The sequence below is a fragment of the Pichia membranifaciens genome, assembly GCF_001661235.1.
Source record: "Pichia membranifaciens NRRL Y-2026 unplaced genomic scaffold PICMEscaffold_1, whole genome shotgun sequence".
In the NCBI taxonomy this organism is placed as follows: domain Eukaryota; kingdom Fungi; phylum Ascomycota; class Pichiomycetes; order Pichiales; family Pichiaceae; genus Pichia; species Pichia membranifaciens.
In genome coordinates this window covers 1,770,918-1,793,981 of record NW_017566982.1, presented here as the reverse complement: position 1 = coordinate 1,793,981, position 23,064 = coordinate 1,770,918, and the positions used below count along the sequence as shown (strand labels likewise).

Genomic DNA, 23,064 nt, shown 5'->3' with positions numbered 1-23,064 from the left:
ACGGTCATGCCCGTGTAGCAGCAAGCTCTATGCACGTGGAAATAAATTCTGTGCGAACGGCAAAGCAAAAGCGGGAGATGCATCGCCGAGGCGTCGCGACGCACCCACGCATCAAATTTACCGACCCGTCGCCGGCGCGTCGGCGTAAAAAAGGTAGACGCGGGGACGGGAGGACGGCTACCGGGAGACGGGGTCCGCGGTTTCCGCAGCGGGGATAATAAGGGAGCGGGCACGGGGAACGAGCGGGGGCCCGACTGGGCGGGGCCCTAGAGAGGAGGGCGGGCGACGGGGACAGAGGGGGAGGGACGGGGACGGGGTCGGGGTCGGAGAAGAAGACGGAGCATCTCGTGCAGCAACTGGCGATATCAGAAGCAGAGAGGGGCACCTGTCACCCATTCGGAGAAGAGACGAGCTTTCGTGGGGCAGGAGCAGCAGCCGTAGTCGCAGCCGTAGTCATCAGCAGCAGCCAGCGAGCCAGCCAGCCGATGCAGCGTCGGTGTGGGGGTGGCCCAACTTCCCCACATCTGTACAGGACGGAACATGCAGCCCGGGATGCCCCACACTGGCGAACGGGCTCGACAAAAAGGTTTAAAAGTCTGGCGTCTGCCCGTGGGGCAAGAGGACGACGGTAGCAGCAGCCCCGGGGAAGGCAGGGCTGACACCTTGACGGAGAACGAGGATCAGGCTTTTCCAGTAGCAGCTAATTTTTTCTCTCCCATTCTTTTCACTTTTTCTGCACCCCGGGTCTGAGCCAACCAAGACGACCCCGAGCCATAACAAAGCACGCACTGCAGTAACAACGCACAATGGAGGCCTACGCCAGTCAACCAACCACGACGTCGATCAAGCAGTCGTACTACTGCCCGTTCGACAACGAGACGAGGTTGATCAAGGTCCCGAAGGAGACGGGCAGACTCTACACGCAGTTCAACCCGCCACTCCACAGCGATCACAAGGTTGCCAACCCATCAAAGGTATACAAGTTCATTAAGAGCAAGACCAGCGAGCCCTCGGTGCACCGGGCGCTTCCAATCTACAAGAACAACAACGTCTTCTATAAGGCAAAGGACATCTGGGAGTTCGACAACATCGGTGTCTCGAAACCTCCATCAACCCTCGAGGAGGCAGAGGTCATCAAGCTGAAGTCCGAGGACGGCGACGTTCACAACTACGCCATCTTGAGATATTTGGTATGTGGGGAATGCGATAAGGGGGTGTTCGGTTTTGGAGGATTCCTTACCGATTTCGAAAGTCTCCAAGGGCGGGCAGAGGTGGGCTTCGACCTCACCTCTGTCAATCCTAACGACTTGGTCTATTTCTTTTACATCTGAATGCAGAACATGGCCGGTTCTATTCTGTCTTATTTTATCTTTTTATCTTCTATTGTCTTGGCTGTAATTTTTTTTCTTACTTGATGCTCTACTTTCAGCTAACGTCCTTCCTCGATGTATCTTGTATCTTTTGCTCACGTAATACAAAAATAATTCTTTATAATAATAGTTTTAATGATTTATTTTATTAAATGAATATAAATAGTATTGAATAATTTGGAATATTAAATAAATAAATTTTACTCAATAAGGAGATGAATGATAAAACTGAAGAAAGACTAAACAATTTAATAAATTACCTAAACAATTTATTTGCCAGCTTCAATTTCCTTCATTCTGTTCAAAGCAGAACCAGACTTGAACCATTCAATCTGTTCTTGGTTGAATGTGTGGGTCAAAGAACAGTTCCATGGCTTACCTTCCTTTGGATGAACAACCATGGTGAGATCCTTACCTGGAGCAAAGTCCTTCAAGCCAACAATGTCGATTTCGTCATCTGGGTTGATCTTGTCGTAATCCTTAACATCCTTGAAGTTCAGTGCTAACAAACCTTGCTTCTTCAAGTTAGTTTCGTGAATTCTGGCAAAAGACTTGGTAATAATAGCGAAACCACCCAAGTATCTTGGTTCCAATGCAGCGTGTTCTCTGGAAGAACCTTCACCGAAGTTCTCATCACCGATAACAACCCACTTGTGACCGTGGTCTCTGTACCATCCGGCAGTGTCTGGAACACCACCCCATGCACCGTTGTAGTGGTTTTGAATAGTGTTGGCCTTCTTGTTAACGATATTAATAGCACCAATCATGTAGTTGTTAGAAATATTTTGCAAGTGACCTCTGTACTTCAACCATGGACCAGCCATAGAGATATGGTCAGTGGTTGTCTTACCGAATGCCTTGATCAAAATTGGCATGTTAAGAGCATCCTTACCATCCCATGGCTTGAATGGAGTCAACTTTTGTAATCTGTCAGAGGTTGGAGCAATCTTGACGTCAACAGTTGATCTGTCAGCTGGTGGAGCTTGGTAGGTGTTCTCACCTGCATCGTAACCCTTAGCTGGTAAACCTTCACCATGTGGTGGCTTCAACAAGAATTCCTTTCCGTTAGCATCCTTTAACTTGTCAGTGATTGGGTTGAATCTCAAGTCACCTGCAATGGCATATGCAACAACCATTTCTGGGGATGCAACGAAAGCACGGGTTTCTGGGTTACCATCATTTCTGGCAGTGAAGTTTCTGTTGAAAGATGAAACAATAGTGTTCTTGTCACCCTTCTTGATATCTTGTCTGTCCCATTGACCAATACATGGACCACAGGCATTAGCCAAGACACTACCACCGAAATCTCTGAAAGTTTGTAAGAAACCATCTCTTTCAATGGTAGCTCTAACTTGTTCGGAACCTGGGGTAACAGTGAATAGAGTCTTAGCAGATAAACCGTGGTCTTCAGCATCCTTGATAATAGAAGCAGCTCTGGACATATCTTCGTAAGAAGAGTTAGTACAAGAACCAATCAAGGCGACTCTGACGTCGACAGGCCAGCCTTGAGCTGGAGCAACTTCCTTCATCTTGGAGATTGGAGTAGCAAGATCAGGGGTGAATGGACCGTTAACGTGTGGTTCCAAGGTGTTCAAGTCAATTTCGATAACTTGATCGTATTCAGCACCTTCGTCAGCAGATAAGTATTCCTTCTTGTAAAGCTTTGCAAATTCAGCAATTTCAGATCTTTCAGTTGCTTCCAAGTACTTAACCATGGAGTCGTTGAATGGGAAAACAGAGGTAGTAGCACCGATTTCAGCACCCATATTACAGATGGTAGCCATACCGGTACAGGAGAAAGTATCAACACCATCACCGAAATATTCGACAATAGCACCAGTACCACCCTTAACGGTAGTGATACCAGCCAACTTTAAGATGATATCTTTTGGAGAAGTCCAACCAGACATCTTACCGGTCAACTTGACACCAATGACCTTTGGAGCCTTCAATTCCCATGGGAAACCAGCCAAGACATCAACAGCATCAGCACCACCGACACCAATAGCTAATTGACCTAAACCACCGGCATTTGGTGTGTGGGAATCAGTACCAATAAGCAAAGCACCTGGGAAAGCATAGTTTTCCAAGACGATTTGATGGATAATACCGGAACCTGGCTTCCAGAAACCAATGTTGTACTTAGCACAGGCAGAACCCAAGAAGTCGTAAACTTCCTTGTTCAAGGAGATGGCTCTAGCCAAATCCTCTGGACCGGATTTTTGAGCTTGAATCAAATGGTCACAGTGGACAGTTGCTGGAGTAGCAACAGATGGCATACCAGCAGACATGAATTGCAAGATGGCCATTTGAGCGGTAGCATCTTGACAAGCGACTCTGTCTGGTCTCAACTTAAGGTAAGAAACACCTCTTTGGATATCTTGGGATTCTGGCTTGTCCAAATGGGAGTACAAGATCTTTTCAGCGTAGGTTAAAGGTCTGTTCAATCTACCTCTGACAATTTCCAAGTTCTTGACATTGTTCTTGTAGTTGATGAAGGTGTGGTCTTCATGGTTGTTCATGTGAACCTTAGAATCCTTGGTTAAACCAGAGACTGTGGCCAAACCACGAGTTCTTGGGATTCTGGAGATTGATCTAGCAGACAACATCTTGAGTGTATTTATTAGTGAACAATCTGTTGGAGAAAGCAGAAAGGAAAAAAAAGAAGCAAGGGAAAAGAGAAAGAAAGGATAGAAGGAAGGGAAAAAACAGAAAGGGGATAGAGAAAAATGGAAACAGCACCGAAACGCTAGAAATAGGGGAAATGAACGATGTTATAAGTATTAGTTTGTTCAACACCACGCTGATACTGTTCGGTTTTCGAGATCACACTTTTACACCACCCTAATTCGAGTCCCCACCGCAAAGCGCGCGATTACTACAATACGGAGTTTCGGAGCCGTATATTGGCGGAGCCAGTAAAAGGAGGTGTTTTTGTCATTGCTGGCCAAGCATGGATCGCCCGGGTTTGCCCTCTTCGACACCTCTTCCCGCCCTTGAAACACCCCACATCATTTGCATCTATCCCTACAGATGTTGGGCTTGGCCCTGAGTCCTTTCCCGTGTCGGTAGAGGCTTTTCCGGTGCAGAAAAGACGTCTCAGGAGGCTATTCCGAGCTCGGTATTGCTCCTTTGCGGCCCACCGCTGAAACGCTCTCGGCGCGTCGGGAGGGAGCAAAATGACGCAAAGCCTTACGTAATTGGAAATTCCAGGCGTCTGATTTGCTGGTTCTCGCTCGGCGCGATGGAATGCGCTGGGCGAGGGGAAAGCCAGGACAGAAGGAAGAAAAAAAGGATGAGGATTTTCGGACCGCGAGCGACCAGCAAGCGTCGCGTCGCATCGCCGGGTCAATGGGGTCGCAGCCCCGTCGGGGTTGCCCGGTCGTCCGGAACTTCCGGAGCGACGCGTCGCTGTCCGTGCCCCGTGCCCCGTGTTTTTAAGCCGATCGGCGGGAAAAAGAGGATCGGATGCCCACGGGTAGATGTGGAAGCGGCAAAGCATTCCACACGCCACTTTGTAAGGATGGTGTGGCCTCCAGCACTGCTCTCAACAATGTCGAGTTGCGTATGTCGTTTTTAAGTGAAACAATAGCCGGTCGCTTCTCCCATGGTGTGGATCCCACCTCTGGTGCATGGATCCGGAGTAGCCGCTCGCGTTATCGGTGCGCCCTATGAAGGGCGCCAAGGTCCAGAGATGCCTCTGGAGTCGAGAGGATACAGTCGGACACGTGCAGGGAAGTACCGTTGGGCCTGCACTGCACGGGCCGTACGTGCACGTATACCGCAGCACGTACATGCTGGGGAGGTGAAATACCGCAACCCCGGAGTTGTAGTCCGAGAAAGCGATCTCTTCCAGCGCAAACAGGCAGGGTCCACCCCGAACACAGTAGAAGAGTCTAGAAAATTGTTAGCGAATTCCAGCATTTTCTGGTGCCTGCCTGATACATCGTGCTACAAGGTGGGAGAGCCTGGTAGTGGTGTGATACTCTCCTACAGATGGCTGCCATGAGACGTCAAGCCTGCGTTACCGCCTGGTTATATAAAGTTGCCCTACTTCTCCCAATTCTTCGTCCAATTCCTGTTTGCATTTTTTTTCTTTTTTCCACTGTCCCTCCTCTTTCTCCACACATTATAGAAACCTAAACACATACTTGAACATAAATGGATTCAACACAATTTACTGACAGAGCATTGGAAATCGTCACCAATGCTCAAAAACTATGTCAACAGAACTCCAACCCACAATTGCTGCCAATCCACTTTTTGGCAGCCATGATCCCGGATAACGAGTCACAGGCAATTTATCTCAAGACAATCATTGAAGGTTCGAGATACGAATGGGAACCTGTCAAGAGATCGATAAATCAACATTTGCTAAAGTTGCCATCCAACCAAGGCTCCAACATGGAACCGGGAATGTCCGCCTCCGCTGCTAGTATAATTACAAACGCAGAAAAGGTGAAACAAATTCAGAAAGACTCGTATATTGGTCAAGATCACATCCTAACTGCTATGTTGGACGATGACTCAATAAAAAGGTTGTTCAAAGATTTGAGCATCAATACCGAGTCCTTGAAAAAGCAGATCATCCAATTAAGAGGATCTCAAAGAATTGACTCTAGGCAAGCAGACTCTTCTGAAGAATATGAGTTTTTGAGCAAATACGCAATAGATATGACTGAGCAAGCTTTACAGGGTAAAATTGACCCAGTCATCGGTAGAGAGGAAGAAATTAGAAGAGCCATCAGAGTGTTATCGAGAAGAGCAAAGTCTAATCCTTGTTTGATTGGTGACCCTGGTGTCGGTAAGACCTCCATCGTGGAAGGTGTTGCTCAGAGAATAGTCGACAACGATGTTCCTTCAGTTTTACAAAACTGTAAGCTATATGGCTTGGATTTAGGTGCATTGAAGGCCGGTGCAAAGTATCAAGGTGAATTTGAAGAAAGAATCAAGGGTGTCTTGAACGACATAGAGAAATCAAAAACTATGATCATATTGTTTATCGATGAAATTCATATGCTAATGGGTGATGGTAAGTCAGATGCTGCCAACTTATTGAAACCAGCCTTAGCTAGAGGTCATTTCCACTGTATCGGTGCAACCACTATCAGTGAATACAGAAAATATATTGAAAAGGATGGTGCCTTTGAGAGAAGATTTCAAAGAATTGACGTTAAGGAGCCAACTGTCAGAGAAACTGTCGCAATTCTAAGAGGACTTCAGCCAAGATATGAAATTCATCATGGTGTTCGTATTTTAGATTCGGCCTTAGTTACTGCTGCTCAATTGGCCTCAAGATACTTGACTTACAGAAAGATGCCAGATTCTGCTGTGGATTTGATCGATGAAAGTGCTGCTGGTGTGGCAGTTGCAAGAGACTCCAAGCCTGAAGAACTAGACTCAAAGGAAAGACAGCTTGAATTACTGGAAGTCGAAATCAATGCTTTGGAAAGGGACAAGGACGCCGATGCTTCGACCAAGGATAGATTAAAGCAAGCTCACAAGAAAAAGCAGGAGTTAGAAGAAGAGCTACAGCCTTTGAGAGAGCAGTACAGTCAAGAAAAAGCTGGCCACCAAGAGTTGACGGCTGCAAAGAAGAAACTTGATGAATTGGATATCAAGGCCCAAGATGCCGAAAGAAGACACGACACTGCAACTGTCGCTGACATTAGAATGTTTGCAATTCCTGATGTCAAGAAGAGAATTGAAGAATTAGAAAGAGAAGTTGAGGAAGAAGAACATTCTGCAGAATTCTTAGTCAAAAACGTTGTTGGTCCTGATCAGGTTGCTGAAACAGCCGCAAGATTAACCGGTATCCCAGTTTCCAAACTGACTCAGGCCGAAAATGCCAAGTTGATCAATATGGAAAGAGAGCTATCAAGTGCAGTTGTTGGTCAAGGTGAAGCTGTTAAGGCAGTTTCTAATGCAATAAGGTTATCCAGATCTGGTTTAGCCAATCCAAATCAACCAGCTTCTTTCTTGTTTTTGGGTTTATCTGGTTCCGGTAAAACTGAGTTGGCAAAGAAATTAGCAGGCTTTTTATTTGCAGATGAGAGAGCAATGATAAGAATTGATTGCTCTGAGTTGATGGAAAAGCATTCTGTTTCAAAGTTGATTGGTACAACGGCAGGCTACATTGGTTTCGAAGAAGGTGGCCTGTTGACTAACCAACTCATGAGAAAGCCTTACTCTGTTATCTTATTTGATGAAGTAGAAAAGGCAGCGCCTGAAGTCTTGAACATTTTACTTCAACTATTAGATGATGGTAGGATAACTGCAGCTAATGGTACCTTGGTAAACTGTTCTAATGCAATTCTCATCTTAACTTCCAATTTGGGTGCACAATTTATCAACCAATCGAAGGTCACCAAAATCACTCCAGAAGTAAAAGAAGAGGTAATGACTGTTGTCCGTCAACATTTCCGTCCGGAACTTTTGAACAGAATCTCGGCAACGGTAGTTTTCAATAGACTCTCAAGACATGCCATTTCAAAGATTGTGAAAATTAGGTTGGAAGAAATTGAAAAACGTTTTGAAGAAAATGGTAGACACTTGAAGTTGAAACTTGATGACTTGGCCATGGAATACTTGTGCAAGCACGGTTATTCCATGGACTTGGGTGCAAGACCATTAAATAGATTGATTCAAAACGGAGTTTTGAATCCTTTGGCTGTCATGATCCTAAATGGGCAGGTTTTGGACAAAGAAGATGTCAAGGTCTCTGTTAACGGTAAGGGCTTGTACGTTATTCCTAACCACGAAAGTTCAGGTGAGGGTATGGATGTTGATGCCATTGAAGATTGGACAGATGACGCTGATGAAGATGATGACTATGCAGACAACGATGTCGAATTGGACTAAGTAGACTAACAAATTTACGCTAATATGTAACGCTTTTATATATACAATACTATTTATCAATTAATTAATTAATTAATTAGTTCAAATTCATGGTTGATGTGGAGCTCGGTGAGATGCACTGACACTGTAAAATTAAAAATCACAAGAGCAGTGACTTTGTTAGATGCAGCTTCGCTGACTGCTTGTTCAGTCCATTCATCTCATCATCACCTACCTGCTAGATTTAAAATGTTGAGATAGGATGCCGAAGCCGGTAAGGATCTAGATATAAGCAATGCCGAGTAGCTAGCTGGACAGACAATGGATAAGAGATAAGATGAAAATAAGGCATTGCAAGATAGAGAAATATCTTTATAAAAACAAGGCATTATATCGATCTAAAACTAAAAAGATTTACTGACGTGGTGAGTATATAAATACAAGAGGTTTATTCCTTGTATTTATGTTTGGAAATATTAGTGTGTAAGTAAGTGAGCTAGTTCTATATAAAATAAGCAATAAACATAAGATATTGTATACCACAAAGAATGGATATTCATCAAGAATAAATAAACTTCAACAACAACCACTCTTTGGGGTTCTTGTTTTTAAGGTTACGAAATAATCAATCAAAAGCAGCTAGGCAAAGAACTTACTTAACTTTATGATGTATAGAATTAATAGCAGGTTTTTTAATCTGTCTATGCTTGCTAATGTATCCACAATTTGTATTTTTTTTGTTAAGGTTGTTAATTACTTCATATGTATATATGTGTTGAGATAGATGCCAAAGCCAATAAGGATCGAGAGGTAAGAGATAAGAGTCTTATCATGATAAGGCATCTTAGTAATCTAAAACTGGAAAGTTAGCCATCGTGATACATGAATAATGGCAAGTTTAACCGAAGGTATGTTGAGATAAGATGCCGAAGTTAAATATTATCAATAAATTAGAGAAAGAGACTTATAAAAGACAAGGCATTAGAGAAGAGCCTTGTAATGACAAGGCATCCGATAAGAGGCTTAGAATGACAAGGTGTTGAAGTCTAGCTATTCTGTTATGAATATCCATTGTATATTGTTCACTTTATATTATTCTTATTGCTTATTTATAAATAACTAATATAACTAACCTACAGACTAATACTCTCACTCATAAATACAGAGACAAACCTCTTGTATTTATACACTTATACCTTCGGTTAAACTTGCCATTATTCATGTATCACGGCGGCTAACTTTCCAGTTTTAGATTACTAAGATGCCTTATCATGATAAGACTCTTATTTCTTACCTCTCGATCCTTATTGGCTTCGGCATCTTATTTCAACAAAGGAAGCTTTCCGAAAAGTGCTCAATCGGAAGAAGAGTGGATTAAGGGGTATAAGTAATATTTAGTGTCCCTTAAGTAGTTTCAGCCTGTAATATTTTTAAAATTTCCGAGATAGTTTAGTGGCTAGAATTTCCGCTTGTCACGCGGGGGACCGGGGTTCAATTCCCCGTCTCGGAGTTCTTTTTGGATTTTTGATTAGTTAACTGCAATGCTGATATGCATTGCTATTGAGTTCTATAAAGTCATAAATATGTGCAAATAACTGATGAAAAGTCAAATTAGAATAGCGCTAACAAGTTGTACTTCAAGAATCTATTCATATATGCTTCTCTTTAGGAAAATCAAGCTAAAAGTCAAGAAACAAAGTGAAAAACTAGGTCATGCATAAAAACTATAAATCATTCAAAAATTTTGGGCATTTCATTTAGACATCCCTATTCCTGAAGCTGGAATCATCGATTGTAGGATATATGAGTTAAGAAGGAGGAGGAGGAGGAGGTGGAGATGATGCAGAAATGGTTTCTGGAGGAGATGAAGCGTGGCTGTAAATATTGTTCGATGTATCGAAAACTTCGTTCATCATCGAACCAGGAATAATACCTGGGGTTTGAGGTAATCCTGCGGTTGAGTTTAAACTTTCGGCGTCGTTTGAAAGCTTCAACAATCCATTGTTTTTTATTTTGTTTGCGCTGACCAAGCCTGTAATATCGAGCTTTTCGCTCAAAGTTTTCCTTCTTCTTTCTAATCCTTTATTTTTAGGCTCTTCATTTGGCTCATTAGAAATTGGTTGCGATGAAGCTGTTGGCGGACTTTCATAGTTGCCATCTAGAATTGAATTTATGTTTGGTTTTTCAGTATTAACTGGAGTACTGTCGTGAATATTAATTTTAGGTACGCTGGCATTAAGCTTGTCGTTAACACTAGAAGAGCTCAAATTTTTTGCCATTGCAACGTTTAGAGTTAACGCACTGTTGTTGTTTGTACCTGGAGTTAATCTTCCATTGTTATTTGTTGACGCCAATCTGTTACCATTCCTAATAATGGAAGCTTGGACCTTTCTTGGAGCATAAGAGAAGTAATCTCCGCCTCCACTTCCGCCTCCACCACCATTACCCCCTCCACTGGCAGTACTATTGCCAGAAGTTGGTGTTATGTTTGATGAGACTATTTTTGGAGAAAGCAGAGGGCGATTATTTCTACTTCTTGCAGGTGAAGATGCCCGTGAACTTGCTCTCGAGCTAGTTCTTGAACTTGCCTTAGAGTTTGAATTACCCAATGATATTGAGGAGGAAGACGTCTGTCTCATGTTAGGTTGAGATTTTATACTTTTGAAGGTAACATTGCCCAAGTTATTGGTGTTGTTATTATGAGTTTTCGAAAAGTAATCAACATCTTGTAAACTATTCTGTACTTGTTGATATTGTGAAGATTTAGGGAACAGTTCATCACTGATAGATCTCGAGTGGCTCACCAGCGAAGGAGATTCCGGAGAAGATAAAGCACCTGTAGGTCTTTGATTGAACTCATAGCTATTGGAAGCAGGTGAGGAAACCGTACTATTGTTATCGGCAAAATTGTTCTGTTCGACAGAAGTTGGTATACCTGCACTTGGATTATGATCATCATAGCCATTCTCATCATCACTAGCGTCGTAAGAAATATTCCTTTCAATTGTGTTTTCGAATTCTGTCAAGTCGGACAAATAATCAATCCATTTTATAGCTGAATCAATATTATCGGCTTTGAACGTAAACTTAGTCTTGGTCTCCTTGTCCCCTTTTTTGTAAACTCTAATAACAAATTTTTTAGGATCGTCATCAACAGCAGAAACTGTAACGTCTGTCAAAGAAAAAGATTGGGTTGGATTCAGATCTTTAATTCTATCATTTGATCTAAATTCGTGCAAAAAGTTGATTGTTAGGACATAAAAAAATTTGGAATAGTTTTTCAAATACTTAGATTTTCTGTCTAAGTAACCAGAATAGATGCACGAGCTGATAACACTATTTCTATAGGGGTAGACAATGTCAGAGTTTTTTCTGACTTTCTTGACCTTTAGTATGGTATTCTTTGCATTGATCGGTAAAAAATTTCTTTTGCAATCGTTTTTGATAAAATAGTCCCAGTCAATAGTGGGATCATTTTTTACAAACCCATCCTTGAAAGGCATAATCATATTGTCTTTGACTGCGTTCAACTCCGAATCAATCAAATCAGTATACGTAGAGATACAGTTTTGAATTTCAGTGTATAATATTTTTTCCAACTGAACTGCTTTATACTGTAAGTCGTAGTACATTTCTTTAAGGTGTGCCTCGATGTATAGCTGATCCTTCAATTGTAAATCTAACCTCAACTTCAGAATATAAGGATCCATTTTTGAGTCAATCCTATTATTTTTCAACTCAATAGTGGTTCCTAAACTCGACTTTGAATGGCCTGTTCTCAATAATTCGATCGAAGTTATATAGTCAGACATGATGCCACCTGTTTTGGCAATTTCCATTTTCAAATTTTTAGTCTTATAATCGGATGAGTTTTTGATCGAATTCATCTGTTTTATGGTTTCATTTAATTGATCTTTCAAATTCTCCAGTCTTGGTATAAGCCTATTGGTCAAATGCTGATACGTTAACAACTCTTTCTCCTTCAAGTAATTGTGGTTGTTAAAAAAAGTCGATGAGATTGATAAGATGGAATTGTCGCCAGCAGGAAGAAAAGTGGTTTGCAATAATTTGTTAACCATGTTCTGCTGATCCATGTTCATTTCATTTTCTAGGTTGTCTAAAGAGATTGAGCTAGCTCCAGCTGTTGAACCACTCATAATGCTACTGGCTCCATTGCCACCGCCAGCACCTCCCCCGCCGCCAGAGAAAGAAGGATTGAAGTTCACGTTTGCACCATGACTCAAGTTGGTACTGCTGCCATTCATGCCTCCGCCTCCTCCAATGTTGCCTCCACCAGTAGCATTGTTGTACATGTCGCCAAAACTGGTTGATGACAAGGACTTCTTCAAGGATTTGTTTGCGTTCGCCTTCACTTTCAACTTTCCTGAGTTCTGCCGTTTCAAAATCTCCAAGTTTTCCAACATGGCCCGATTCCCCTGATAAGTCTGACTTTTAAACACGGACATTTCCTTGAAATAAAAAATCACCTGTTTGATGATCATCTTCCAGATACTGAATCTATAGATCAATTGATCGACTGGCCTCGGGTCATCGATATTCTTGAAAGGGATGTAATAGGGAGAATGGTAGTCGTTTGGAGGTAAAACCGACTGTGTTGCAAACCGGGTGTTATTCTTGTATACTGTTTCCAAATTGTAGACACTTTCAGGGGCATGATACGAAGGCTTAATTTCAGACATTCCCAGAAGGCTGCTGTTGCCGGCCCCACCACTTCCAACCACAGTGGAAGCCGTAGTTTGCAAGCTCTCTGCGGATGATTCTCTTTTCGGAGTCAACCGGGACGAGCTTGACTTGTTCATCTGGCCAAAATTCTGATTGTACATAGCTTTGATGGAACAAGCTGTAACTAAGAGTAAAGCCTCTTGTTCCCTTCTATTTGCAAGAGATACTGCAAGCACAAAAGGCCCGGTTGGAAAGGAAAAATAGCAGTACCGATAACAGGCAATGAAAAGTAAAGAAAGGCAAAATGATCGATCCGAAACGAGAAGCGAGAACCCTGTATTTTCCCTGTGCACGGGAAAGTATGCATGTTCGCATATATCGTGTAGACTATAAATATAATTATTTCTCAACTATAGACTACTACACATTTTCTCACGTTACGACATTGATCCGTACGGTCCCTAGCGGACAGGGGTCTCCGAAAAGCGACGAGGATGGTGTCTGTCGGTGCTGTAGACTGCGCTGGATTCGCTGGCGAAGCACCTGTATTGTGGAAAGTTGCAGGCACATGATGGCTATATCGAGGAATACGAGATAGGAAGAGTTTATCGGAGTTCGCTGGATGCAATTCATGCTAGATTCGCCAATGAGATCGACAAAGATCCCGTCGTTTATCCACGTAGTGCTATTGAGGTTTTTCTCAGTGATGGCGTTGATTGTATTTCGGATCGAGTCCACACTTATCTGCAGACCGGAGGATTCAAGCAGGGCCGAACTATAAAGCCATTTCATATGGAGAAACATAGAGAAGAAGAAGTTCATAAGGGTATAGGGTATCACAATAACTAGGACCATCGTTATGCGGGTGATCTGCAAGTCTAGATCCTCGGAGCTCATCAACATTCGTAGGTCAGAAAGGTTTTCTGTGTCAGGGATGCTATACAAAATAAGCTGGGTAAACACGCGTACGAGGAAGTTGAAGGCCTGCTGGTCACGTACATAGCTGACGTAGATAAGGATGGCTGTAAATATCTGCGTGTCGAAAAGCCATATCTTGCTGAACTTGGACGAGGAAGCCGAGGAGTGTGAGACAGAGGAGGAAGAGGAGGAAGTTGTAGTGAAGGGAGATAACAGTTCTTGGCTGGATTGTGCTCTCTGTATCGATCCATAATCTGGTTCCATCCCTGTGCGTGAATGGTTGGCTTGAACTTGCCGAACGTGTCTCCTCGACGAAGCTGCCACCCTCTTACTGCCCTTCTCCCCCAAAGATTGCATCATGCTTCTATAACAATGGCAGACAGTCGTTGCACCAGCAGAGATCGAGTACGCAATCTCTCGGGAGTGTCAGCCACTCCCCGCGACGTGGGGGGCTTGAGCACCTGGGGAAAAAGACCCGTGTATAAAGTTGCTAAACCAATTGTGTTAGTTATATAATGGAAATGACGAGGATTATATAAATAATAATAGTGATGGCAATAGGCTGGTAGGAAGAGAATCGATCATAAATACAGAAGATATACATACATTACAGCACCATTAGTCGTTGTTGAACAAATCACCAATGTCTGCTGGTAATTCTTGGATTTGGGTGTTGTAGAACATTTCGATTTCTCTCATTCTAGTGATATCCTTGTCGGCCAACAAGTTGATGGCGACACCCTTTCTACCAAATCTACCAGATCTACCGATTCTGTGGATGTAGTTTTCGTTGTTATCTGGTAAGTCGTAGTTGATGACCAAGGAGACTTGTTGGACATCGATACCTCTGGCCAATAAATCGGTACAGATCAAGATTCTGGAAGAACCGGTTCTGAATTCAGCCATAATCTTGTCTCTGTCTTGTTGAGACATATCGGAGTGGATTGAAGAAACAGTGAACTTTTGGTTGGTTAATTCTTCGGTTAACATTTCGACTCTTCTTCTGGTGTTACAGAAGATGACGGCTTGGGTAACGGAAATGGAGTCGTACAAGTCAATCAAACACATCAATTTGTATTCGTCCTTTTCGACGTTGACGTAGAATTGCTTGATACCTTCTAAGGTTAACTCGTCCTTCTTGACTAAGATTCTGACTGGGTTTCTCATGAACTTGGTGGTGACATCTAAGACGTCCTTTGGCATGGTAGCAGACAAAAGAACGGCTTGAGTGGTTTCTGGCAAGTATTGGAAAACCTTGTAAATTTGTTCCTTGAAACCAGCAGACAACATTTCATCGGCTTCATCCATAATGAACATCTTGACGTCCTTGGTCTTGAAGTAACCTCTCTCAATCATGTCAAAAACTCTACCTGGGGTACCGACAACGATTTGAGCACCGGCCTTCAAAGCTTCGATATCTTCACCAACGGATTTACCACCAATACAGGCGTGAACAGTGACGTCCATGTGTAAAGCAAGGGAGACAACGACTCTTTGAATTTGCAAAGCCAATTCTCTTGTTGGGGCCATGATCAAAGCTTGGGTCTTTTTTTCCTTTTCGTCGATTCTTTGTAATGCAGAAATGGAGAAAGTGGCAGTCTTACCAGTACCGGATTGGGCTTGAGCCAAGACATCTCTACCTGCAACAATTGGCATGATAGCTCTTTGCTGAATAGCAGAAGGAGCTTCAAAACCCAAACCGAAAACACCTCTGGTGATTTCTGGCTTCAAGTTCATTTGATCGAAGGTAGTTGCGACTTCATCGTAGTTTGATTCGATGGTACCATCGACGCTTGTCAATGGCTTTTCTTCAGTAGCTTCAGTAGACATGTTGGTTAATATGTACTTGGTCTTGGAGGAGATCAAAAGAGCAAAAGGTCAGGGAAAAAGAGGAAAATAGAGCAGAGACAAAATGTAATGGCAAATGAACAGGAGTAGAAAAGTCTCTCTGGAAGAGGCGAAAAGGGGAGTAATATCAGTTAATTAGAAATTAACGTGGAAAAATTAGAAAAAAAAATTTGCAGTTGGAAAAACCAAGAAAAACAGGAGGGTGGAACGCCCTCCAGCTTAGGCCGGGTAACTTTGGCTGAAATAATCCACGTACAAAGGGGATCAGGACGTTCGGTATGCAGACACGTAATGGATGGGTAGAGGATGGATGGGTTGCTGATTAGTTGCTATATTATGTTATATTATCTTTAAACTAAATATATATAGAAGATAGACACAGGGGCAGTCTTAACGGGAGTAAGACCAGACGTTGTTTAACAAACCGTCTTGTTGAGCCAATCTGTTGACTTGGTCATCAGCCTCACCTCTTGCTCTGACGAAACCGGACAATGCGTAAAGGGTGTTGCTGTCTGGGATAGCTCTACCTTCTTCGTCGACGTTGGCAATGGCGATTTGGACGGATGCGTGATCCTTGGCCTTGATGATTCTGTTGGTAGCAGAACACTTTCTTGGAATGTATAATTCGACCTGGGGGGAAAGGAGGGGAGAGGGAAAAAAGAGACATGTTAGTATACTGGTTCAACGGTGACTGATTTGCAGTGTGGAAAAGCAGGAGCAGGAGCAGGAGCAGGAGCAGAGTAAGTCCATTTTGGAGGCCTGGGCCGTTTCTGGTGCATGTCTGTGTACACCATACGCAATGTTTCATCTTGGGGACTGGAGCTACCGCTGAAAAGGTGCGGCAGGTGTGCAGGTGCCACATGGTCGTCGTCGAAGTCCTTGTGGTTCTCCGTCGACTTCGCAGAGACGGGCCCGCATCCCAGCTGTCGTGCACAAACTTGGCGTCCTCTGAGGGCAGGGGCTTATTTCACAGGTGCACATTCCCGACGTCTTGTCCATCTGGCGTGCTGTCCGTGCTCCACACGGTTCATTTGGGGGCCCTGCTATCTTCCGTTCATGTTGGAATTCTCTTCCTCGGGTCTCCTTCGGCTCCTGGCCTTACTGCTCCGTGAGTGGGGCAGATACGTACTAATTCACCCTTATCGTTCTCCATGGCTGGTTGTGTATGTGTGTGTGTCTCGTAAACGGAGCCAAGGAGATTCACAAACAGGGAAAAGCCTGCGACACCGTGCTCTCTCTCTTCAGCCAGTACCATATCTCTTCAACTCCTCCTACTCCTGCTCCTCCACTGCCCGCACCCGCTGCAGACGTGAAAATCTCGTTTTTCCACAAAATCCAGAACCCGCGGCACCACCGTGCGGTGCGCGGGGTGCAAAAAACACACTCCCTGGCGCACCCAAAAAACAGCAGTCACACTCCTTCTTTTCCCGCACGTGACTCGCCGCTGCCGCCGCCCCTGTCGCTCCCCGCCGTCTCAGGCCCTCGGTTCGACCCGTGCAACGCGCCCACGCGCCCACGCGCCCCGCCTGCGCCCACGCCCAAACTGGCCTATTCTGTACATAGCCGTGCTCCGTCGCCGCATCGGGGTGTCCGCCTTTTTTCTGCCTCGCGCCGCTGGCCCCTATCGCCAAGACGTTGCCACACACGGTAAACAGCCAAGATGTACCAAGCCTCTGGGGAGGCCCGAGGCGGCAATCTGGCAGGCCTACTCTGCTGTGGTCAGTCCAACACGGAACACGCTTGAGTAGCCGGTGTGGCCCTGCTGCCTGTCTCTGCACGGGCGGCCATTGTTGTTTCCTCCGTGCTCCTTCCTCCGTGCTTACCCCCGCAACGTCAGGTCCTGCTCGCCGGCTTTTCATGCGCCCCTTGCCCCGTACGTGTCCCTCTCCAGCCAGTGCACCCCAAAAACAGAAAACCAGCGCTAGGCAACTTTTCCAGATATCTTCTGTATAGCTGCCGTTTCCACCGACCTGGAAGATACATGCCCGCTGGACACACCTAGCTGCGATTCATTGAAAGCGTGATGCACCTGTCCTCCTCCGACATGCCCAAACCGATGTACATGCCTGCTGCCGCCCGCAATGGGTCCACCGCCACCGGCAACGGCACCGGCAATGGATACGGCCATGGACACACCGACGACAAGCCGCTCAACTCAGAGGCTCTCACAGACACCCACCTACACGACGTCGGCTTGCATCCGGAGTCCTATTACGACAGCAGACTCCCCTTCTACGCTGCGTTCATGAGACGGCAGTTGCTTCCGTTGGTGAAGCTCGAGTTGCCGCTTCTGGAGAAGATCCAGCAGTTCCACTCCCACTGGCTCACCATGTACTTCCTCCTCACGGCAAACGTCGGCTCACACACGTTCTACGTGATCATGCTTCCCATGGGCGTGTGGCTAGGCTCCTTGAACTTCACTAGAGACTTGGTTCTCGTGCTAGGTCTCGGCATCTACTTGACCGGCGCAGTGAAAGACTTGCTTTGCTTGCCTCGGCCCCACTCCCCTCCCTTGGAGAGGTTGACCATGAGCCACTACACCGCCAAAGAATACGGTTGCCCCTCCTCACACTCGGCAAATGCTACTTCCGTGTGTATCATTCTATTCCTGCATATCTACAACAACGACTTTTTCTCCGCCCCCGTCAAGCAGTCTCTTTACGTGTCCTTGGTAGTCTACTGGATCACTCTGGTAGTGGGAAGACTATATTGTGGAATGCACGGCTTGGTGGACGTTGTGACCGGAGCATTAGTCGGAATAGCCACAGTATTGTTGAGAATGGCGACAAAGAACTTCTGGGACTACACCCTCTTATCCAACAACGACACCCTACTCACAAAAATCTCGCCTCTCTTATTGGTTGGGTTTTACTATTCCCTCATCTATTTCCATCCAACACCGGTCGAACCCTGCCCCTGCTTCGAAGACTCCATCGCCTTCATTGCAGTGCTTCTCGGTAAGGACTTGGCTGATAACTCAATGAGACCAATCGAGTCCGCAGAAAGCCTTTCCTTGACTTTGATGGACATCTACCAGACGCATCCTGCAAAGCATGACTACGAGTGGGCAAGATCAGGCATCATCCTCACCCTCATGCGTGTCATCGTCGGTGTCACCTTGGTCATGATTTGGAAAGCAATCGCAAAACCGCTTTTCACATTCTTGATCAGAAAGTTGAGAAATGAACCGACCGTGAAGACAACCACTCCAGAACCGCCTTTTGCCTTCATCTCAAGAACCGACACAAAAATCTTTGTGAAGTTCATCGTTTACGCTGGCATACCCACTGTTGCCGTCTACTCTATGTACGCCTTCAGATTTTTAGGACTCTAGCAGTTCCGAGAAATCTCTGACAGAACATTTTGTACTTTATATATATATAATCCATGGATAAAATTTTACAAAAATCAAAAAAAAACAGAAAATCTTACTAACTTCCCAATCATCAAACTATACTAGAGAACCTTGTCCCCCTATTTCTGCGCCATTCGTTGGGCAAGAACCGCTAAATGCTTTTTCACTCTATCAAGGGTGATCGGAGTGTTGTGGTCGTCGCCACTCTCCACAGAAGTCTCTATCTTCAGTTCTTTTAGCCTCTCCCGGTGCATTCTACTTGAAAGGTGCTCGGACAACTTAAGACTATCCTTGAATCGTCGTCTGCACACCTGGCACGTGAACCAACTGTTGTCCTCTCCAAACTGGCTTTCACCATCCACTGCTTCGCTTTCACCAGTTCTGCCCCCGACAGCTTGACGTAAAATATCTTCTTTCTTTAAGTTTCGTATCACATTGGCACCGCTTTTCGTGCCATTATGGCCCCTATTTTCTCGCCTCTCCTTGGCGATTCGGGCATAGGCATCCACATCCCAAGTCTTACGTCCATACTGGTTCTTTCCATTCTCCATGCTGGGTCCTGTAGGAGATCTTTGTGATCATTCCATCGTTAGTTCCTAATCCTTCTTTTAACAGAGGCATATCTTCCACTGCTGATAAAAGCGGAAAAAAAAATGACGCGTTTGTTATTATGTTATTATCGGTGCTTCCGTACAGCCCCTGCAGTGCTGACAGACTGACCCCAGCTGCTTGTTCTTTTCTCATCTTCTTCTTTCTCATCGACTCCTCTTCTTGCCAGATCTCAGTCTCTACATCTACTCTATTGCAACAAACGATACCCATATACTAAATAATGCAGCCACGACAACCTTTAGCTGTGAAGTCAACCAATGTGCAGCGGTCACGTTCAACATCGCCCCTGAAAAGAATAGACTCTCCTACTAAGAAATCAGCTTTTACTTCTTCTCCAACTAAAAAGGCACGTTCTTCCCCAGCGAAAAGAGAGCTGTTGCACACGCCATCCCTGAACCATCCCTCTGTCCAAGAACAATCGTTTACAATTTTCCAAGATTCTACTTATGCCAGAAACCAGTCTGCATCCAAATCTCCCGCATCATCCCCAAGACACATCATCCCGATCTTTCAAGATACCCACCTTTCCGACAAAGAAAATGGATCAGATAACAAGCTAGATACTCAGTCTGATAATAAGGAGAATATCCAAATAATGGCTCCCTGTATTCCTAATCCAAACCAAAGACAGTCCACTCACGCTAGAAAGGCCCTTATTGACCTTAACATCAACTCTTTTCCTGGCTATATACATGAGGGGCCTTTGCAACCTCTGATGCAGATCCAGCAGTTGAAGGAACCTTGGTCTACAAACTCTTTTTCTAATTCTGTGAAGCCGGGAAAACGGCTCATGGTGCCGAGCTATGTCACTCCTCCGAAGAGGAACCGTGTCCGTCTCTACAAATATGTGTCGGACTCGAACAGCCATACCCAAGTGAAAAACTTACTACCGAAGTTGAAAAGTCGTGATGATTCCTACTATCCAGACTCCTCTACGCCCAATGCCTTCCACGTCTATGACGACAAAGTAGACTCCATAAACGAACACCCTACTGTATAGCTCAATCTAATGTGTACTGATCGCTTAATGCTATAATTAAATTTGATGAAAACTGCGCCCACATCTCAATATGCCCCATTTTTGACTTACGGCAATCTTTCTTGCGATATCCCTCTTCCTACTGTTTTTTTGAGTTGTAGTCTTAGGCAACACAACCATCTACAGTAAGTAACATTCCCAAGAAAAAATATACACAATAAACACCTGATGTCTTTGCTCAAACATTCTCCCTTATTTTCACCTTACATCTTTGCATGGGGACACTACAATAGCAAAAGCTATCGGACATGTTGTCTCAAGGATGCCATTGATCTCGGAGTTCCGAGTGTAACACTTGGTTTTCTAACTGAAGACAGATATGAAGAGGTCTTGGAATGGAAGGAAGACATTGATGCACATAAGTCTAAAATCAACGTTATACTTAGTATCGGAGGGGCAACGGGAATTTTCCCGAGTCCGCATTTGAGTGCCGAAGATGAAGCAGTTAAATTAGAAAGATTGCTTTGTCAATTGGACATCCATATGATAGATTTGGATATTGAAGGAGAAATCCTTACCTCCAGAGAAAAGGTATGCAGATGGATCAAGGTTATTCAGTTATTGACCAAGAAAAGACAGCTGTGGATTTCGTTAACTTTACCGGTTGAATTTGAAGGAGGTTTAAGCTCTGATGCTCTGATTGCAATAAAGTCTTTCGAGGAGGCCAACGTGAAGATCAGCTTAATAAACTTGATGTTAATGGATTTTTACACTTCGTTGGATGCACCAACATGGGGTGACAAACATTTAGAAATTCTTGGTGTCGTTTATAAGCAGTTAAAGCAATTTCGACATTTGACTAATGGTAGTGATGATCTTTGGAAAAAAATCGGAATTTGTCCAATGATTGGAGAAAATGATGATGGCTCCAAGTTCACCGTAGACGATTTCGATAAGGTTCTTCGGTTTGCCAAGATGAAAAATATTGGCTTGGTGACTTTTTGGGCAATAAATAGAGATCAAAAAACGCACTTTCTTAAGTCTGCTAGTGTCGATACCCATTCGAAGTGCCAGAATACAGACTCTGCATATACGAGCAAAGCCGTTGAAATATTAAAATGACGATATACACACGAAATGAAAAAGATTATATACACATGCATGATAACACACTTATCTATATACAGATCAGAAGAGGTAGCATAATTACTTTTGTAACTTTTTTAGTCTGTTAATCACATCCACATCCGATTCACCGTATTCCCTTATTGGCTGTTGAAGCTCTCTGAGCTTATATTGTGCTTTGGTTATTGCAGGTGCATCAGCGGTGGGTTTTTCATTGGGAAGAACTTTGAGTACCACGCTGCTTTCATTCATCGGTTCGCTCTCAGGGATCACTGCTGGTGCAGCCTTTGCATCAACAAACAACGGGCTCTTCTTAGTAAGATCTTTGTAGCTGATGACTTTGTCAACAGTTTCGAAGTACTGAACAATATCGGAATCGGCCAACTTGTTATCAAGGACGAGTAATGTGTCCTTATTGCAAACATTTTGCTCAAACTTCACTGCTTCTTTGATATTTGGAGGATAGTTTAAGATTACAAATCTGCCCAAAGATGGGTTTTCTGATTTGAGTCTCAATATTTCATCATTGACAATCTGTGTGAAAATACCAGGCTTTAACTTATAGGTAAAGGTATACTTGAAACCTGGCGCGTTAGCATCTTCTGCCTCCAATGATTGCGCAAGCAAGATATGGTATTTCGCCTTCCCTAATGGATCGTTCAATTGCGCAGTCACTAATGAGTTCAGGTCAACAACACCAACATTCTCCGCTCCACCCAAATTATCCACTGTTGAAGAGATCGCCTTAGCATAGCTCTGGCTGTTAAAAGTATAAGGGATGAGGTAACATTCTTCCTTTGCTTCTAATGTTAATCGTTTCTTCTGTATCTCGTTAATGTACTTGGTCCATTCTTCCTCTGTGAAAGTTTTCTTGTACTTTTCAATATTCTTGCTATGATCTTGTTCTTTAATTCTTTGCATCACCGTTACGTAAACCATGGTACCGAAGACACCTACTAAAAGAAACCATTTGAATTCAATTTTATCATCTGTTTTTCTTTCGTTTCTCCAGGAAGAGGCGTATCTTGTTGGATTGTTGCTGATTCCGTTTTTGATCTCTCTGATTCTTGTAACCCTAAAAGGACTCGACTGTCTGAAAGCCGATAACGCTCCAGAAGTTCTCGAAATGCCTGCCGTTATCCAACGTAGCATGATAGTTTTATGAATATATGGATCTAGGAGACGAATAAACCTGTTCTTTGTAGCTGTTACACTCAGTTAGAAGGGTCCGATGAACCTTCCTTGTAGGCCTCGAATCTCATGTTAAAGATGTCACAAAGAAGTTGCAGCACTACTTCTCGAGTTACCCGGCCCGATGCAAGGCTCTCGTCTTT

At 44.0% G+C, this 23,064-nt stretch overlaps 11 protein-coding genes and 1 non-coding gene across 12 annotated transcripts; 6 read left to right on the top strand and 6 right to left on the bottom strand.

The window, feature by feature from the left end:
• Positions 1–408: 408 nt before the first annotated feature.
• Positions 409–1,348, top strand: PICMEDRAFT_14636 (hypothetical protein). Its single transcript, XM_019160463.1, has one exon. It carries the CDS (start codon positions 807–809, stop codon positions 1,329–1,331), a length of 525 nt encoding a protein of 174 aa, XP_019020275.1. The 5' UTR covers positions 409–806; the 3' UTR covers positions 1,332–1,348.
• Positions 1,349–1,639: 291 nt separating this feature from the next.
• PICMEDRAFT_70725 (hypothetical protein) lies at positions 1,640–3,979 on the bottom strand (the record flags this gene model as incomplete). The annotated part of the gene is made up of 1 exon (XM_019163724.1): positions 1,640–3,979. One exon carries the CDS (start codon positions 3,977–3,979, stop codon positions 1,640–1,642), a length of 2,340 nt encoding a protein of 779 aa, XP_019020274.1.
• PICMEDRAFT_96275 (hypothetical protein) lies at positions 3,838–4,956 on the bottom strand. The gene has a single exon (XM_019165116.1). The coding sequence runs from the start codon at positions 4,870–4,872 to the stop codon at positions 4,249–4,251; it is 624 nt and encodes a 207-aa protein (XP_019020273.1). The 5' UTR covers positions 4,873–4,956; the 3' UTR covers positions 3,838–4,248.
• A 537-nt stretch (positions 4,957–5,493) lies between these two features.
• On the top strand, positions 5,494–8,273 carry PICMEDRAFT_14633 (hypothetical protein). The gene has a single exon (XM_019160461.1). It carries the CDS (start codon positions 5,532–5,534, stop codon positions 8,229–8,231), a length of 2,700 nt encoding a protein of 899 aa, XP_019020272.1. The 5' UTR covers positions 5,494–5,531; the 3' UTR covers positions 8,232–8,273.
• Positions 8,274–9,648: 1,375 nt separating this feature from the next.
• PICMEDRAFT_t23 lies at positions 9,649–9,720 on the top strand. Its single transcript has one exon. It is a non-coding gene; the product is annotated as a tRNA-Asp (tRNA).
• Positions 9,721–10,018: 298 nt separating this feature from the next.
• Positions 10,019–14,075, bottom strand: PICMEDRAFT_70723 (hypothetical protein; the record flags this gene model as incomplete). The annotated part of the gene is made up of 2 exons (XM_019163723.1): positions 10,019–13,016; positions 13,462–14,075. The coding sequence occupies 2 exons, from the start codon at positions 14,073–14,075 to the stop codon at positions 10,019–10,021; spliced, it is 3,612 nt and encodes a 1,203-aa protein (XP_019020271.1).
• A 354-nt stretch (positions 14,076–14,429) lies between these two features.
• On the bottom strand, positions 14,430–16,812 carry PICMEDRAFT_70722 (hypothetical protein; the record flags this gene model as incomplete). Its single annotated transcript, XM_019163722.1, has 3 exons — positions 14,430–15,662; positions 16,071–16,289; positions 16,789–16,812. The coding sequence occupies 3 exons, from the start codon at positions 16,810–16,812 to the stop codon at positions 14,430–14,432; spliced, it is 1,476 nt and encodes a 491-aa protein (XP_019020270.1).
• Positions 16,813–17,703: 891 nt separating this feature from the next.
• On the top strand, positions 17,704–18,993 carry PICMEDRAFT_70721 (hypothetical protein; the record flags this gene model as incomplete). The annotated part of the gene is made up of 1 exon (XM_019163721.1): positions 17,704–18,993. The coding sequence occupies one exon, from the start codon at positions 17,704–17,706 to the stop codon at positions 18,991–18,993; it is 1,290 nt and encodes a 429-aa protein (XP_019020269.1).
• Positions 18,994–19,133: 140 nt separating this feature from the next.
• On the bottom strand, positions 19,134–19,565 carry PICMEDRAFT_9636 (hypothetical protein; the record flags this gene model as incomplete). Its single annotated transcript, XM_019165118.1, has 1 exon — positions 19,134–19,565. The coding sequence occupies one exon, from the start codon at positions 19,563–19,565 to the stop codon at positions 19,134–19,136; it is 432 nt and encodes a 143-aa protein (XP_019020268.1).
• A 140-nt stretch (positions 19,566–19,705) lies between these two features.
• Positions 19,706–20,719, top strand: PICMEDRAFT_95985 (hypothetical protein). The gene has a single exon (XM_019165111.1). The coding sequence runs from the start codon at positions 19,847–19,849 to the stop codon at positions 20,624–20,626; it is 780 nt and encodes a 259-aa protein (XP_019020267.1). The 5' UTR covers positions 19,706–19,846; the 3' UTR covers positions 20,627–20,719.
• A 114-nt stretch (positions 20,720–20,833) lies between these two features.
• PICMEDRAFT_70718 (hypothetical protein) lies at positions 20,834–21,727 on the top strand (the record flags this gene model as incomplete). Its single annotated transcript, XM_019163720.1, has 1 exon — positions 20,834–21,727. One exon carries the CDS (start codon positions 20,834–20,836, stop codon positions 21,725–21,727), a length of 894 nt encoding a protein of 297 aa, XP_019020266.1.
• Positions 21,668–22,928, bottom strand: PICMEDRAFT_14628 (hypothetical protein). Its single transcript, XM_019160460.1, has one exon. The coding sequence runs from the start codon at positions 22,880–22,882 to the stop codon at positions 21,812–21,814; it is 1,071 nt and encodes a 356-aa protein (XP_019020265.1). The 5' UTR covers positions 22,883–22,928; the 3' UTR covers positions 21,668–21,811.
• Between the last annotated feature and the right edge of the window lie 136 nt (positions 22,929–23,064).

Bases quoted from the DNA above. Each gene is read 5' to 3' on its own strand.
- PICMEDRAFT_14636 (XM_019160463.1), top strand. From the start codon at position 807: ATGGAGGCCTACGCCAGTCAACCAACCACGACGTCGATCAAGCAGTCG.
- PICMEDRAFT_96275 (XM_019165116.1), bottom strand. From the start codon at position 4,872: ATGCTTTGCCGCTTCCACATCTACCCGTGGGCATCCGATCCTCTTTTT.
- PICMEDRAFT_14633 (XM_019160461.1), top strand. From the start codon at position 5,532: ATGGATTCAACACAATTTACTGACAGAGCATTGGAAATCGTCACCAAT.
- PICMEDRAFT_95985 (XM_019165111.1), top strand. From the start codon at position 19,847: ATGCAGCCACGACAACCTTTAGCTGTGAAGTCAACCAATGTGCAGCGG.
- PICMEDRAFT_14628 (XM_019160460.1), bottom strand. From the start codon at position 22,882: ATGCTACGTTGGATAACGGCAGGCATTTCGAGAACTTCTGGAGCGTTA.